The sequence below is a fragment of the Thalassophryne amazonica genome, chromosome 14 (genome assembly GCF_902500255.1).
Source record: "Thalassophryne amazonica chromosome 14, fThaAma1.1, whole genome shotgun sequence".
NCBI lineage: Eukaryota > Metazoa > Chordata > Actinopteri > Batrachoidiformes > Batrachoididae > Thalassophryne > Thalassophryne amazonica.
Window position 1 is genome coordinate 88,472,188 of NC_047116.1, and position 18,437 is coordinate 88,490,624.

The 18,437-nt window shown below is 45.5% G+C and overlaps 1 protein-coding gene across 1 annotated transcript in view; it reads left to right on the forward strand.

The window, feature by feature from the left end:
* Nucleotides 1–2,603: 2,603 nt before the first annotated feature.
* LOC117524958 (melanophilin-like) overlaps nucleotides 2,604–18,437 on the forward strand; it is a 96,331-nt gene continuing 80,497 nt past the window's right edge. The window contains exon 1 of the mRNA XM_034186771.1: nucleotides 2,604–2,772. Coding sequence (XP_034042662.1) covers nucleotides 2,648–2,772 — 125 coding nt within the window. The 5' untranslated portion in view covers nucleotides 2,604–2,647. The remainder of the gene's footprint in view (nucleotides 2,773–18,437) is intronic.

Genomic DNA, 18,437 nt, shown 5'->3' on the forward strand with positions numbered 1-18,437 from the left:
GGCAAAAATACCTGCAATAATGTGGTCAGACTAAAATCAAGATAAATCTGTTTTATCCATACATAAAGAGCTGTTAAAAGGCTCTAACTACCATTTGTACTGCTCAGTGGAGAAGGGATTTCACGAAGAGTCTCCAAGGAGGCAAGCTTTAATTACATCCTGAAGTGTGGCACAAGTGGGCCATCTAGGGTAGAAAAATCATTCATAGCGCCTTTAACATTTATGTTGTACTAAAAACGAAAGAACACATTATTAGGCTTGAATCAACATGACTGTAATCAAATATAGCTTTAATTGTTACCTGTGTAGGAAGTAAGGAATCATTTGGGGAATGCCCAATGATGGCATGGGAAAACACCACCAACAACGACTAGAAGATACACTCAGAGTGTAACACCCACACCTTACATGCTCCACTAATTTATACAAATTAATTCTTTGTGAGACAGTGATAGCATAATGTATGGTTGTGTTTGGTCTTGAAAGATCATTTCTGTCCAAAACTATTCCACACTATCCTTGAGAGGCATGCCTCTCTTCCACCATGTTTACATTTACATTTGCTCATTGCAAATGAGCAAAGGTTTTTATCCAACACAACTTGCAAGTGGGGAACAAACATTCAAGCTCAAGTCAAGTAAAAGAGTAAGGGCAATATGTAAAGTGCTACATCCAATCAAAGAACAGGATAAGTGCAGAAGTACAGTTGTGTTCCTTGAGTTAGGGGAGGTGCTCTCCAAAAAGATGGGGCTTCAAGACGTTCTTGAAGATGGAGCCCTCTGATAGCAACTGGTACCATGTTCCACTATTATGCAGTTACGAGAGACAATAGTCTGGACTAAGATTTTCTTATGTGTTGGGATGACGATGCCAGATGGAATTCTTCTGTGGAACAGAATCGGTAACAGAGAGTATAAGCCTGTATGATTGTGTTCGAGTAGCTAAGTGAGGACCCAGCAGTGACTCTGTCAGCCAGCATTGGTGACTTGAATTTGATTCCGGCTGTTATGGGCAGCCAGTGGAGGTGGAGACAGAGCAACATGGTTGGAGAAGAATAGTAAGCCATTAATAATGACACCCAGGCTTCTTGAAACAATGGTAAGGGTGGAAGATAAGGAGATGAAATTTATGTTGATATTCAGATGGATTGATTGGCTGACTGATTTGCTGAGATGACCAATAGTTCTGTCTAAAAGAGTGTTAGATGAAGGCGGTGTTTCTTCATCCATGTGGATATGTCTGAGAGACAAGCAAAGATCTGCACTGAGAGAGTAGGGTTATCTGATGGGAATGGTGGGTACAGTTGGGTATTGTCTGCATAGCAGTGACACAGAAACCCATGCAAATGGATAACTGGATCAAGAGACAATGCAAAGAGAAGAGGCCCCAGCACTTATCCTTAGGGTACCCCTGTGGAAAGGTAATGAGATTAGGACATGTGTGCTTAATCAATACTGGCTTAAAAAAAAAAAAGAAAAAAAAAAGCTCACTCATTCCATCTGTCACAGTACACAGTTAGTGTGCACAACAGTGCATTTCTAATCCATTTTTACAGTGCATCCAGAAAGTATCCACAGCGCTTCACTTTTTCCCCATTTTGTTATGTTACAGCCTTAAATGGAGTAAATTCCTTTTATCTCAAAATTCTACTCACAACACCCCATAATGACAAAATGAAAAAGTTTTTTATTTTATTTTTATTATTTTTTGCAAATTTATTAAAAATAAACTAAGAAAGCACATGAACATAAGTATTCATATCCTTTGCTCAATACTTTGGTGATGCAACTTTGGCAGGAATTACAGCTTCAAGTATTCTTTAATATGATGCCACAGGCTTGGCGCACTTATCTTACCAAATGGGATCCAGTTCCCGTCCTTAGGGGTGTCTAACACTTCTGTCATCATTTGCACATTTGCAAGATTCCTCTGTAAATATTCTGTTATCTGCTGCACTGTTATGCTTCTTTTGCCTGATGATTTTGTGTACATGAGCAATTGCTGCATTTGTCTTAAACCAGGTCTACAAAGAGGGTCTATGACTCACCTGGATGGGACCAATTTATAGTTTTGCAGGCTGGGATGATGCATATGTTGTATGTTGTGTCGGGACACAGACAGGTAGTCTGAAGCATGCAGGAGGAATCAAAAACCGAAGCTAAATATTTGTAGGCCAACTCCTATTCTCCAGGAGCCACCTGCTCTGCACATGTGCTGTAAGCGCTCCAACATCCAAAATGAAGTCAGGAGACTTATGCACAATCCCAGATTGGGAAACCAACATTTACAACAGCTAATGAATTTGCACCATTTCTTTTTTACTGTCCTTGACAAACGTGTTAAAGTTCACATCATGCTCTAAATGTCTACACATCACATTGCACCAAACTGACCACAGACCGCCAGCGACATTCCTTCAAGCATTGACTGTTCAGCACAAGCACGCATATGAACCAGTCTTATTGACGCTTTACTGTTTCCACTGCAAATCCCAAGTCATGAAAAGGTTTTTGTTTAAAAACCTTCAAATGGGGCAAGAATGCTAACTAATTCCACTTACTTTGCAAGCAGCCAATTGTGTTTTTTATTACCTTTTTACAGCAGCCTTATACAAGAGCAGAAGTGTGAGCCCATCAGTTTTCCCATCATGCCTGGCACCACTGAGGGCCAGAAACTGGATCTTTCCAAACTCACTGATGAAGAGGCTCAACATGTGTGGGAAGTCGTCCAGCGAGATTTTGACCTGAGGAAGAAAGAAGAAGACAGACTTGGGTGGGTTACAAAGATCTCATAGAGCTGTTTTGTGCACATAATGTAATGTTTTGACTCACTGTCAATAAACCCCTAACAGCTACTTTTTGGTGCATATGTGTTTTGCAAGCTTTGACATTTTTCATATTTGTGGTCAAATTGAGCTTCCAAACTGGAAGCTGTGTGTGCAGTATGAGGGCTTGCTTTGGATACTCCAAACCTCTTACTGTAAATTTCCACCCTCGTGAGGAGCTAGACTTTCGGCATGAGATTCCAAAGGGCACCACAAATCTCCAGGAAATATAAGGCTTTCTAAAATCAAGGCATTACCACAATTTTACACAGGTTTTGAAGATAATGGGCTCATTGGGAAGCTACGATTCTTTGTGAAAAAAGAAAATGTATATTTAAGTCATCATGTTTGTCTAAGATACTGATCCACATCAACGTATTTTGCTTGGAACCCTCATTTATCCATTCTAAGGGCTATAACGTCACCATGTGGTGGTTGGATTGAAGTACATATTCATGTGAATTAGCTGCCAAGACTCTGGCTCCATTAAAATATAAATACTGAATGTTTATGAGTTCATTGGTACGAATATTTCACCTCATGAAATACTGTATTTGTTTGATTGAAAGAATGGGAAAACATTCATTATTTGTCTTATATTATGGCTAAAATAGATCCTTTTCATTTGATATTTTATGCTAAGTTGTATTGTTACTATGCTCAGTCACATTGTTGCTATGTTCATTTGTATTATTGCTATGCTCAGTTGCATTGTTGCTATGCTCAGTTGCAGTGTTGCTATGCTCAATTTCATTGTTTCTGTGCTCAGTCACGTTGCTATACTCAGTTGCATTGTTGCTATGCTCAGTTGCATTCTTGCTATGCTCAGTTGCAGTGTTGCTATGCTCAATTTCATTGTTTCTGTGCTCAGTCACATTGTTGCTATACTCAGCTGCATTGTTGCTATGCTCAGTTTCATTGTTTCTATGCTCAGTCACATTGTTGGTATGCTCAGTTGCATTGTTGGTATGCTCAGTTTCATTGTTGCTATGCTCAGTTACATTGTTGCTATGCTCAACTGCAGTGTTGCTATGCTCAGCTACATTGTTGCTATGCTCAGTCACATTGCTGATATGCTCAGCTGCATTGTATCTATGCTCAGTTACATTGTTGCTATGCTCAGTTACATTGTTGATATGCCCAGTTGCATTGTTTGTATGCTCAGTTGCATTGTTGCTATGCTCATTTGCATTGTTGCTATGCTCAGTTACATTGTGGCTATGCTCAGTCACATTGTTGCTATGCTCAGTTGCAGTGTTGCTATGCTCAATTTCTGTGTTTCTGTGCTCAGTCAGATTGTTGCTATGCTCAGTCACATTGTTGCTATGGTCAGCTGCATTGTTGCTATGCTCAGCTGCATTGTTGCTATTCTCAATTTCATTGTTTCTATGCTCAGTCACATTGTTGCTATGCTCAGCTGCATTGTTTCTATGCTCAGTCACATTGTTGGTATGCTCAGCTGCATTGTTTCTATGCTCAGTCACATTGTTGGTATGCTCAGTTGCATTGTTGGTATGCTCAGCTGCAGTGTTGCTATGTTCACCTACATTGTTGCTATGCTCAGTCACATTGCTCATATGCTCAGCTACATTGTTGATTTACTCAGTCACATTGCTGATATGCTCAGTTGCATTGTATCTATGCTCAGTTACATTGTTGCTATGCTCAGTCACATTGTTGATATGCCCAGTTGCATTGTTGTATGCTCAGTTACATTGTTGCTATGCTCAGTTGCATTGTTTGTATGTTCAGTCAGTTACAGTGTTGCAACGCTCAGTCGTACTGTTATTATGCTCAGCTGCATTGTTGCTATGCTCAGTCACATTGTTACTGCGCTCAATTTTATAACCAACCCAATCTCAAGTTTTTTCATGCCCTGTCATGAAAATATGACTCATTTCTTGACAGGGTTTTTTTTTTTTTTTATCTTACTATTACTAACTGTACCCCTCCCCCTAACCATAAACTAACTCCCCCAGACCCCCTGCATCACTTTTCATTTTGTACTCCCATCCTGAAATGTGTTTGAATGAATTTGTGCTCCTGTTATGAAAATATGGCACTTTTCATGACAATATCATGAATCAGTAGATTAATGTATATTTCGTGATGCTGAATATGATATGGTAGTATATAACTGTGACTGATGTCCAGTTTGGTTAATACCCCTAATACCCTTTGCGCTTTCATTGGGTAGCCAACGAAAGCGAAAGGTTGTTTCCAGAAGGGTCCACGACACGTGTCTCTCACTCCTCCCCAGCACTGTTGTTGAGAGTGCCAGTTGGGAGGAGGCTGCAATCGGGAAGCAAACCCGGATCACTGGCGTCCCAGTCCAACGTGCAAACCATTGCACCACCACCTCCCACAGTATGGTAGACAGTAACATCAGTGGCTCTGAGCCAGTACTACGGCTCTGCCAACCCACTGGATAGAGGTCAGTGGTTGATGCAGTCAAGAGGCTTCAGACATGAAGAGGGTGGGCCTTCTTATGGTAATACTGCCTGGATTATCAGAGTTGTCTTTTTAATAGTGCCACACTTCACCTATTGGCAGGTTGAACAATATTATTTAGTTGACATTTCTATGATTGCAGCATTAAAATGTTCCTTAGTTTGACTTCTGGAATGAGTAAATAGTAATTATATCATCATTAAAATATTAAAAGAACTGCTACAGTAACCCAGCTGGTACATCAAGACAGTAATAAAACCGAGATTACAATTTACTCAGTTTAATATCTATCATTCCAGTGCTTTAATCTAAAAAAAATGTTATTCATACAGTAATCCTCAATAACACCGTCCCATTCTCTGTGTGACAATCCACTGTGGTGTGTGTTGTTAATTGTGTCAGTGTCCATCCACATTGTGTTTATGTTACTGCAGTAATCAGACAGTTATTTGTTTAAGTTGCATTTCTGTGCACCACATCGTCTCACGCTAAGAATAACAGAACTCACATTCCACCATGACTCAGCAATCACATGTCCCGTCTTCACAGTCATGCCTCAAAGAGCAAAGAATCGGTTATCAGCTTCCCATGCTCCCATAATACAGATTAAAAAAAACTATTTCTCTCAAATTACATCTTGTAAAATTGAACGGAACTTTTCCATTTTTACAAATGGAGATAAGCGGGTTCAGAAAATGGATGAATATTCAATCCTGAGGGTCAGTGTGTTTGCGGAGTTATGGGTCAACAGGACATGATTCAGTGTGTTTGCTCCTGATGACTCAGAGAGCTGCTGCTCTGCAGTTCACGTTTCCTCGTCAGCAGAGACTGCTGGATGGAAATGACAACCAGATTTAGGAAGAAGAGCCCTCAGATGGAGAAGACATCTACACTGCAGTAAAGACCTTCTCACCCACTGAAGCAAAAACCATTTAAGATTTCAAGACACTGACAGTATTTACTTAAAGGATTGCCATATGGTGAAAAATCTGGGACCAAAGGTTTAATTTAAAAAAAATTAAAGTTAGACTTCTGCTCTTAAACTCTGAAAAACAGTCATTTTATTTAAAAATGCAAGAGACGTTTTTCTCATTTTAAACATAGCAGTCAGTTCTGGGATTTGCTTGATTGAAAACTTTTATTATTATTATTATTATTATTATTATTATTATTATTATTCCCTTATTTTTATTTTCAGATCATATGTTCTTTCAGTTTCACACTTTTAACTATGATCAAGCATGGGGAGGGTGGGTGGGTGGGGGGGAGAGTCGTCTGGTTACAACTAAGAGGAGCATAGAATAATGCTTGATAGTTTAACAGTTTAGCATCCTCAGTATCTGTTTGCACTATCAGTCACACTCCACGGCTGTATACGTAAGACAAGGTATGCACATAACTGGTGCTCATGTTGTATGTCCATGCTAAAAATAAATGTAGGAAAAATGCTTCCCTCTGTGTTTTTTGCTCAGCATCATTTATTTTTAGCATGCACAAGCACCTTGAGAACCAGCTATGTGCACACCCGCATAACAAGTATCTCACTCCCACAGGAGTGTAAATCAGATAGAGTATAAACTTTTGGTGATTGTTTAAATTTGTGAAAGAGTTAAAACTCCCGCTTTGATCTGCCATTGTCCTTTGACTTGGGTAACTTTTTCATCTACATAATATTGCAATAATTACATAATCTTGACAAACACACTGATCTGTGCTGGTCATGGGTTGCATGACCAGCACAGCACCTATCAGACCTGGAAGACCTAAACATGTGGTGAGGGTTTTCTGGGAACATTTGGGAGAATAGCCTGTCCAGATGGCCTTCAACTCATATCTTGGAAGAAACGTCTCCCACATCCTGAGGGAGGTTGGGGACGTGGAAGCAGTGGAAGCAGAGTGGTCCTTGTTTAAGGCCTCCACTATTTTTTTGAGCTGTGGCCCAGAAGGTTGTTGGTGCTTGTTGTGGTGACAACCCAAGCTGTTGGGCTAAAAAAGGATGCTTTTCGTGTTTGTTTAGCACAGAGGTCTCTGGAAACAGTGGATTGGTACTGGCAGGCCAGAAGGACTGCAGCCTCAGTGGTGGCTGAAGCAAAATCTCAGGCATGGGGGTAGTTTGTAGAGGCCATGGAAAATGACTTTCAGTCAGCCTCAAAGCGGTTCTGGCAAACTGTCTGGTGCCTCAGGAAAGGGAGGCAGTCCTTAGCCCAGGTTGTGTTCAGCAGGGGGAGGAGAGCTGCTAAACTGGACTGAAGATATCGTCAGGCGGTACAAAGAAGACTGTGAGAATCTCTTCAACCCTTCTAACATGCCCTCCATCAAGGAGGCGGGGATGGAAGACTTGGGAGGATCTTGTGCCATTACCCTAGCGGAAGTCACGGAGGTAGTCAAAAAACTCCTCAGTGACAAGCCACCAGGGGTGGGCGAAAGTTGCCCTGAGTTGTTGAAGTCTCTGGACCACCAACCTTGTTCCTGGAGGGCACCTGCCCTGCATGTTTTCTAATTCTCCCTGTTCCACTCCCAGGCAATTACCTCTATCAGGTGTGCTCAACCAATCAACAGTTAGAAGAAACCACTTAAAAAAGGTGTGACGTGAGTAGGCTGACGTGGAAACCATGTCAACCTCCCACCAAGAGAGCAAGAGCAAGAACCTTCTTTGAAACAAAAGGTTTTGTGCATGTTAAAGTCTTTGAGCAGAGATCAGGCAGAGTTTTCCTACTGCCTGCACATTTGTTTACCATTTTTGTTCTCTACTTTTATGATAGTCATGAGTATCATTCCTACGGATCATCCAGACTGGGCTTCTGATTGGCCAAAGCCCTAGTAAGGGATGTGAATTCTGTACGAGTTGAGAGAGGACAGATCCCAACATAGCAACATGCAGTGCTGCTGTTCCAAGTCAGACTACTAAAGAAAAAGACAGCACTGTATAGCATATAATCTTTTTTTATCTAGACCTTGGTGCATCTGGAAGATTATCTTGGTGAGGAGGTACCAAAACGTTGTTTGATGTCCTGTGAGGACATCACAGACAAGGCAAACCCCACTTGAATCCAGCTTTCCCCAGTGCACATATAAGTCTTGAAACCATGAAAATATTATGTTAAATGCAGCTTTCTGTGGAAATGTGATGTCATTGTTGTGTGGGCTGCCAGAAGAGGAGGTACTGCTGGCCCACCACCAGAGGGCGCCCTGCCTGAAGTGCGGGCTTCAGGCACGAGAGGGCGCAGCCGCCTCACAGGAGCAGCCAGGGTGACAGCTGTCACGCATCACCTGCAACAGCTGTTACCCATCATCTGATCAGCAGGGGAATATCAGCAGGACGACGCCTCCACCTCTTTGCCGAGATATCGTTCTACCTGGAAGGTAACGTGCTCAGCTGACTGGTTAACAGTGATCTTTTGTGACTTTTGTGAGTTGTTTAGCTGACTCCTTTTCCAACGAGTGGTGGAGGTAGTTTTCCTGCCGTGCGGATTCCTGGGTGCAGACGCACCCACATTTAATTGTTCTTTTGTTCCTCGCCAGCAGTACCAGGTCCGACACGCGAAGGCAGTGGCCACCTGGGAGTTCGGGACTTGGCGGCTCCAGTATTCCCGGGGTCTGGTGGCAGAGGAAATCGTGTGGTTCCGGTTCTGCTTTGGACAGACATCTCCTATCTTCGAGCCTGCCCACACGACACCTTTTGTGATTTGGCTTTTGTCTGTTGTTGCAATCTGATTGTAGTTGTTGTGCCCATTCACAACAGTAAAGTGTTGTTATTTGACCTCATCCATTGTCCGTTCATTTGCGCCCCCTGTTGTGGGTCCGTGTACCTACACTTTCCCAACAGGATATCTCGGCCAAGAGGTGGAGGCGTCGTCCTGCTGATATTCCCCTGCTGATCAGATGATGGGTAACAGCTGTTGCAGGTGATGCGTGACAGCTGTCACCCTGGCTGCTCCTGTGAGGCGGCTGCGCCCTCTCGTGCCTGAAGCCCGCACTTCAGGCAGGGCGCCCCCTGTTGTGTGGGCCGCCAGAAGAGGAGGTACTGCTGGCCCACCACCAGAGGGCGCCCTGCCTGAAGTGCGGGCTTCAGGCACGAGAGGGCGCAGCCGCCTCACAGGAGCAGCCAGGGTGACACACACAAATTGCCACACGACTCCCAGTCACAATCCTGAGCGGGGATTTAACCCTTCAAGCCCGAGCACTGGTGGACACGGGGTCAGAAGGGAATCTGCTAGACAGCAGATGGGCAAAGGAGGTAGGGCTCCCTCTGGTGGCGCTTTGTGGGGCAACAGCTCCCCCTGTTGACGTTGTTAGGGAAACGCACAGGGCCAAAATGGGGAGGCTGATCCGTGGAGAGTGTTTTCTCTGCAGCTCAACAGAGCACACACAGAGAGACTGCCCCAAACGGCCAAAACGTCAACACTCGCCCTTAGAGACTGGGCTAAGGGGGGGTCAAGACATTCAAGTGAGACACACACAAATTGCCACACGACTCCCAGTCACAATCCTGAGCGGGGATTTAACCCTTCAAGCCCGAGCACTGGTGGACACGGGGTCAGAAGGGAATCTGCTAGACAGCAGATGGGCAAAGGAGGTAGGGCTCCCTCTGGTGGCGCTTCCTACGCCATTGCAGGTGCGGGCACTAGATGGCACCCTCCTCCCTTTACTCACACACAAGACACAACCAGTAACTCTGGTAGTGTCTGGAAACCACCGGGAGGAGATTGAGTTTTTTGTAACTCCTTCTACCTCCCGCGTGATTTTGGGCATCCCATGGATGTTAAAGCACAATCCCCGGATCGATTGGCCGTCTGGGGTGGTGGTTCAGTGGAGCGAAACCTGCCATCGGGTGTGTTTAGGATCCTCGGTTCCTCCCGGTTCCCAGGCTAAGGAGGAGGTCAAAGTCCCTCCCAATCTGACGGCAGTGCCGGTTGAGTACCACGATCTTGCTGACGTCTTCAGCAAGGATCTGGCACTCACCCTTCCCCCGCACCGTCCGTACGATTGTGCCATTGATTTGGTTCCAGGCGCTGAGTTCCCGTCCAGCAGGCTGTACAACCTCTCACGACCTGAGCGCAAATCAATGGAGACCTACATCCGGGACTCATTAGCTGCCGGGCTGATCCGGAACTCCACCTCCCCGATGGGGGCAGGTTTCTTTTTTGTGGGCAAGAAAGATGGCGGACTTCGTCCATGTATTGATTACAGGGGGCTGAATGAGATTACGGTTCGCAACCGATACCCGTTGCCATTGTTAGATTCCGTGTTCACCCCCCTGCATGGAGCCAAAATCTTTACTAAGCTGGATCTTAGAAATGCGTATCACCTGGTTCGGATCCGGAAGGGAGACGAATGGAAGACGGCATTCAACACCCCATTAGGTCACTTTGAGTACCTGGTCATGCCGTTCGGCCTCACAAACGCCCCCGCGACGTTCCAAGCATTAGTTAGTGATGTCTTGCAGGATTTCCTGCACCGATTTGTCTTCGTATATCTAGACGATATACTCATCTTTTCCCCGGATCCTGAGACTCATGTCCGGCATGTACGTCAGGTCCTGCAGCGGTTGTTGGAGAACCGGCTGTTTGTGAAGGGCGAGAAGTGTGAGTTTCACCGCACATCTTTGTCCTTCCTGGGGTTTATCATCTCCCCCAACTCCGTCGCTCCTGATCCGGCCAAGGTTGCGGCGGTGAGAGACTGGCCCCAACCCACTAGCCGTAGGAAGCTGCAACAGTTCCTCGGCTTTGCAAATTTCTACAGGAGGTTCATTAAGGGCTACAGTCAGGTAGTTAGCCCCCTGACAGCCCTGACCTCACCAAAAGTCCCCTTCACCTGGTCGGATCGTTGCAATGCCGCGTTCAAGGAGTTGAAACGGCGCTTCTCGTCTGCACCCGTTCTGGTGCAGCCCGATCCTAGTCGCCAGTTAGTGGTTGAAGTGGACGCCTCGGACTCAGGGATAGGAGCTGTGCTTTCCCAGAGCGGGAGAGACCGATAAGGTCCTTCACCCGTGTGCCTATTTTTCCCGCAGGTTGACCCCGGCCGAACGGAACTATGATGTCGGCAATCGAGAACTCCTTGCGGTGAAAGAGGCTCTTGAAGAGTGGAGACATCTGTTGGAGGGAACGTCCGTGCCATTCACGGTTTTCACTGACCACCGGAACCTGGAGTATATCAGGACCGCCAAGCGGCTGAACCCCAGGCAAGCCCGCTGGTCACTGTTCTTCGGCCGTTTTGACTTCCGGATCACCTAACCGTCCCGGGACCAAAAACCAGAGATCGGATGCCTTGTCCCGGGTACATGAAGATGAAGTCAAAGCGGAGTTGTCGGATCCACCGGAACCCATCATCCCGGAGTCCACTATCGTGGCCACCCTCACCTGGGATGTAGAGAGAACCATCTGGGAGGCCCTGGCACGAAGCCCGGACCCCGGAACTGGGCCGAAGAACAAACTATACGTCCCACCAGAAGCTAGGGCTGCAGTCCTGGACTTCTGTCACGGCTCCAAGCTCTCCTGTCATCCAGGGGTGCGAAGAACCGTGGCAGTTGTCCGGCAGCGCTTCTGGTGGGCGTCCCTAGAGGCCGACGTCCGGGATTATATCCAGGCCTGCACCACCTGCGCCAGGGGCAAGGCTGACCATCGCAGGGCACCAGGCCTACTCCAGCCGCTGCCTGTGCCTCATCGCCCCTGGTCCCACATCGGCCTGGATTTTGTCACAGGCCTCCCGCCGTCCCAGGGCAACACCACCATCCTCACGATAGTGGACCGGTTCTCCAAGGCGGCCCACTTCGTGGCCCTCTTGAAGCTCCCAACAGCCCAGGAGACAGCGGACCTCCTGGTCCACCACGTCGTCCGGCTGCATGGGATTCCAACAGACATCGTCTCCGATCGTGGTCCCCAGTTCTCCTCACAAGTCTGGAGGAGCTTCTGCCGGGAACTGGGGGCCACGGTGAGTCTCTCGTCCGGGTACCACCCTCAGACCAATGGGCAAGCAGAACGGGTAAACCAGGAGGTGGAACAGGCTTTGCGCTGCGTGACTGCCGCGCACCCGGCGGCCTGGAGTACCCATTTGGCCTGGATCGAGTATGCTCATAACAGCCAGGTGTCTTCAGCCACCGGCCTCTCCCCTTTTGAGGTATGTCTGGGGTATCAGCCCCCGTTGTTTCCGGTGGTTGAGGGAGAGGTCGGTGTGCCCTCGGTCCAGGCCCACCTACGGAAGTGCCGTCGGGTGTGGGTGCCACCCGTTCTGCTTTGCTAAAGGCCCGGACGAGGGCAAAAGCCCATGCAGACCGTCGGCGGGCCCCGGCCCCTGCGTATCGGCCAGGGCAGGAGGTGTGGTTATCCACAAAGGACATTCCCCTCAAGGTGGACTCCCCCAAGCTACAGGACCGTTACATCGGCCCATTTAAGATCCTTAAGGTCATCAGTCCAGCCGCGGTGAGGCTTCAGCTTCCGGCCTCACTGCGGATCCATCCTGTGTTTCACGTGTCCCGGATAAAACCACATCACACCTCACCCCTCTGTACTCCGGGTCCGGCACCGCCTCCTGCCCGGATCATCGATGGCGAGCCGGCTTGGACTGTACACCGGCTTTTGGATGTCCGTAGGATGGGCCGGGGCTTCCAGTATTTGGTGGACTGGGAGGGGTACGGCCCCGAAGAACGCTCCTGGGTGAAGAGGAGCTTCATCCTGGACCCGGCCCTCCTGGCCGATTTCTACCGCCGCCACCCGGACAAGCCTGGTCTGGTTGAGGGGGGGGTCCTGTTGTGTGGGCCGCCAGAAGAGGAGGTACTGCTGGCCCACCACCAGAGGGCGCCCTGCCTGAAGTGCGGGCTTCAGGCACGAGAGGGCGCAGCCGCCTCACAGGAGCAGCCAGGGTGACAGCTGTCACGCATCACCTGCAACAGCTGTTACCCATCATCTGATCAGCAGGGGAATATCAGCAGGACGACGCCTCCACCTCTTTGCCGAGATATCGTTCTACCTGGAAGGTAACGTGCTCAGCTGACTGGTTAACAGTGATCTTTTGTGACTTTTGTGAGTTGTTTAGCTGACTCCTTTTCCAACGAGTGGTGGAGGTAGTTTTCCTGCCGTGCGGATTCCTGGGTGCAGACGCACCCACATTTAATTGTTCTTTTGTTCCTCGCCAGCAGTACCAGGTCCGACACGCGAAGGCAGTGGCCACCTGGGAGTTCGGGACTTGGCGGCTCCAGTATTCCCGGGGTCTGGTGGCAGAGGAAATCGTGTGGTTCTGGTTCTGCTTTGGACAGACGTCTCCTATCTTCGAGCCTGCCCACACGACACCTTTTGTGATTTGGCTTTTGTCTATTGTTGTAATCTGATTGTAGTTGTTGTGCCCATTCACAACAGTAAAGTGTTGTTATTTGACCTCATCCATTGTCCGTTCATTTGCGCCCCCTGTTGTGGGTCCGTGTACCTACACTTTCCCAACAGTCATCTGTCCATCAGAGCCCCAAATCCATGAAAACTAAAGGATTACGTGATTTTGCCAATGAACAAAATATTTAAATTCATAACTAATCCTTGTGCTCTATCCATCATGGTGTGGCACAACCTTTAATAATAGACAGTCAGATTATTTTGTGATTTGTATGTTGATTTCTTATCACCAAGGTAATGCTTTGTATTTTAACCTTTTATATATTTTAATTGTCTTTGCAATTATTTGGAATAGTGGTGAGCGCTTTGAATTTGCCTCATGACACATTAGTCTGAGCCAAAACTGCCACGTGAATTTTTTAAATGTAGTATATATGTAAATGAACTGTCGCTCGTGAGTGCTTGTGCATGAAATTCTACTCGTCTTTCTCATTCTCTTCCCACAGTGTTCATGTTAACTTGTCAGTAAAGTAACCTACTGTTAAATAAACATTTTCCAACACAGACAACAAGATAATTACACACATCCATGTGCAAAAACATTAACAAAGCAGAGATGTTACAGTGAAGATGGGTATATTTATGGGGTTATGCAGTGGAGATAGATCACCATGTATGGAAACACACTTGCATAGACCTTTGTAAATGTCTCCATCTAAGTGAACGTCAAACTACACCAGCATTCCAAAGCTTTGCCATGAACCAAAAACACTGCAGTGTCTGTTTTAAATCAAGTACAGGAGGACAGCAAGGTTTCTAGGCCAAAATAAAGAGTGATATTTAGAGAAGTGGACGAGAACATACATTAATCACATTGGTATTATCTTTAACCCTTTGTGAACGTATGCTTGTTAACTTCTAACCGATTGTGAGAATGCAACCTGGACACTAAACTACCATAAACTATCTACCAATGGCCTAAGGGGTTTGCTGGCTGGAGACCCCAGAGTGTCCCATGGTATCTCCCTGGACATTGGCTCCAAGTGTGGGTGTGGGCATATGGCGGAGTGCAGGTGCTGTTGCCCTGTGGTTCTGGGCAGCGGAGGGTTGGGGTGTGCCTCCTGTTGGTGTGTGATGAAGGTGGTGTGCTGCCTCCTTCTGTGCCATGGGAAGCACATACCAGGTGATTGGAAGCATTGTGTGCCTTGCAGCTGAGTTGGGTGCTCCCATCAACACTGATGCATGGACATCAGCCCCGGGGAGTGTTGTGGTGCCTGTTATATGTGCTCCACTAGGTGGTCCTTGGGTGGGGCATTGACCTGCTTGCTCCGTGGGGTGTTGGTCTCTGTCCTGTGTTGGGACTGTAGTCTTTGTTTGATATGTTGTGCTCACAGGACTGCTTCACTCCTATATACAGTGTTTAGGTTCACTCTGCTGAGTGGCTGACTTGCTTCTCGCCTTTGATGGTGCATGGTAGTGGTCCTTTGCACATGTCTTGACATGGTGGTGTGGACTCTCTGATGCTTGATGTGGCTGGTGGACTTTATGTGGCATGGTGCCACATCTAACTTTTGGAGTTGTATTGCTGTAGTGTGGTGCTCTACAATCATTCACCTCACATACCTGTTTTGACCTTTTGATCTTTCACACTGTGCATGTAGATTCATTCATACACACACACACACACACACGTACAGTCATGTCATGTTTCTGTGATTACTGCTACCGCCCTGAACACCTCTACCAAGCCTGGTTTGTCTTTTGTCTGCATTTGTTTCTTGTCCCTGTTTGTCCCTTTGTTCTTACAGGCACTGTTTCTGACCGTCACTCTCATAGTTATTGTACTTGTCTGTGTCCTTGGAAAAGAAACTTCATCTACATCGTCCCAGTCCACCCAGCTCTAAATGGGTGCCCACGTTGGTTGTGGAAGTAACCTGCAATGGACTGTTGTTCCTCCTCCCAGTGAGACAGGGAGACTCTTACCTGCTTGTGATTTATGCATAAACACCAGCCCAGTAGGCCTCAGAGCCTGAGTAGGACTTACTTCTTCAGCGTAACTGTGCCAGCTATGGACTGATGCCTGGAAATTGCTGGGAGCATAAATCTTGGTTGAATCCTTGAGGGGAAGATTGCACACTAAATCAGTGGGGGTTTTAGTGTTTCAGAGGAGGCCAGATTTGATTTTTTTTTTTTTTTAATTGCATTGCTAATGCTCAACAGATGTATCCATAAAATGCTAATGGGTTTGTCTGAAGTTTCCCATTCATCCAGGACAATATCCTATTTATCTCATTAAAGAACCCTGACTTAAAACTACCTTTCATTAAAAAAAAAACATGCATCTTTTCATCTTTAGTTGTTTTTTCTTCAGACATGTTACATTTGGAACTGGTTATCTGAATCTTCTGAACTGCCAAGTCACACAGAAGGAACAAAAAAGCAATTTGGGATCAGTCTTGGTTTATTGTGTGTTTTCTTTCCATTGTAAAAAAAAAAAAAAATAGCTGAAAACTTAGATTAGTTAATCAGACTGATTTTACCAGCTTGGTCTGATTTTACCAGGCAAGTCTGGATTTACCATAGCATTATAATAGGAGATTTATTGTTGTGTTTGATACCCAAATGGAGCCTTCAATTTCATATATAAATGAATATTGAGTTGATTATCTCACTGATTAGTTTGGCAGCATGCAGGTCTGAATTTATCACACAATGTGATATTTTGCTTAGGATTTGATCTGCAAAAATCTATTCTAATTAACCAGCCAGGCATGAAATCATTTGGATCCCTTAATAATAAGGAGAAACTTGATTTAAAGTTTATTATCCTTGATAGAAGAACAAAATCAGAGTGGGATAAATTTTTTATTATCTTTATTCACACATTTACTAATAGCAACAAGAAACAATAAAACTCACATGAACACCAAGCTATATACAAATTTCAAAACATTTGAGGCTGCATATACAAATTACTTCAACTACACATATAATAATAAAATCAAATTCACCCTATTCACCCTACCAAGGAATCATTACACATTATATAAATACCAAGTTTACCAAAAAAAAAAAATTAGCAAAAGAAAATTTACCAAAAATTTACCAAAAAAACATATTACAAAACAGGGAACATAAAAAATATCTAAAGTCTATCAACAAAATCATTCGCGAGAAGTTTGTGTCCCTGAGGGCGACATCCCTTGCAGAAGAATGGGGTGTTTTTCTGCACTATTCTGGGCACTGTTTCACATTGTCGGTGAAACCAGTCATCGCACAGGTCACATTGCACCATGAAGCGTTTTGGGTCATATGGCATGCGGCAATGACAGAAGATGTCAAAATATTCATGGTGTGTGAAGGACTGGTGGGTATGGGGCTTCGGGGCATCAGGGAAGGGGAGCAGGACATCTTGTCTAAAACAGTCAGCGAGATGTTGGTGCATCATATGCTGGTCCCAGTCACAGTCTTGTGACGCAAGGCTGTGGCAAAGAGCAGTGGCACATGCAATCACGAAGAGACCGCAGTCATCCGAGCCAGTCTGTCTCTTTATGTCTGCCCACCGAATACACACGTGTGGCTCTCTTGCGTGAATCACGCATGCAATTTGCCTCAAAACCTTATCCCTGGAATCAAGGGGGAGAGAACTGTTCAAAGAGTTGTAAATCACGATTACGTTGTGATCAGCTTGGCCAAGATTGCTCAGGGTGACCCAGTGATTTACAGATATGTTGAGAACCTGGACGAAGTCTGTGTTCGGCTTGCCGACATTCTGGCTTGCAGCTGGCTCAAAAACACAGACTGCTTGAAATCCACTGATTGCGGGGAAACGTTCGGCTAACATTGCCTGGGCGTGGTCTATCTGCTCATCATCGAGCCAGCTGTCTGAAGTCTGGAGCAAAGGGCTTCCACATTCTTGATCTTGCTTGCACATTTCGTGATGGGAACGGGGCCTACTTTACGGGATTTGGGGGCGGTCACACTTGTTATGAAGATGTCAGCTTTTCTTTTGGCTGCTCGCTTTGGGAGATACGGCGGCGAAGATGGGGGCACTGACTGCAATGATGACTTTTTTCTTTGCCTGCAGAGGATAGTGTAGTTCTTCATAGAAGCAGCTGTCTTCTGTTTGCAGAGGGTGGAACCATATATCTGTTAGGAAACTTTTATCAGGTAGGTGCTCAACTGATTTTCAATTTTAAAAATGTTTGCTGCTGTTCAGCTTTGTTTACTACATTATCAGTCTAAAAGTTATTGGACAAAAATTCATCGGAAGATAATTAATCCGATAATGATTTTTAAAGTTATCTATAAAGATAATCCGAGAATGAAAACATTATCTTCGATAATTATCTATTATCAGATTATCGGAACTGTGCCCACCACTGCCATGCACACACTGTATAATAATTACCTGCAAACAAATGTCTTCAGACACGCAGCTACACCCTCAGCTGACTGGTTCTTCAGGGGGAAAAAGTCCACAAACTTGGTGTAATAATCTGTGAACGTGAGCACATACTTGCACAATGTGTCTGTAGTAGGCAGGGGACCTGAAATACAGAATAGAATAGAATAGAATTTTATGTCTCATATATATACGTACAATTTGTCAAATTCAAACTATGCAAAAACTATTATTTATAATATGAGAAGGTGTCACATTATATCTTAGTTCAACTTTACAGTGATGCGAGTTACAACCATTTTTTTTCATAAATTCACAGATTTTGACAATTTCTATGCTGATCATAATTCTTCGTTGATTATCTATATCAAAAATATTTACCTATGAGATCCATTCCAATGAGTTCGAGTGCCTCACTGACTTTGATGGTTTGTAG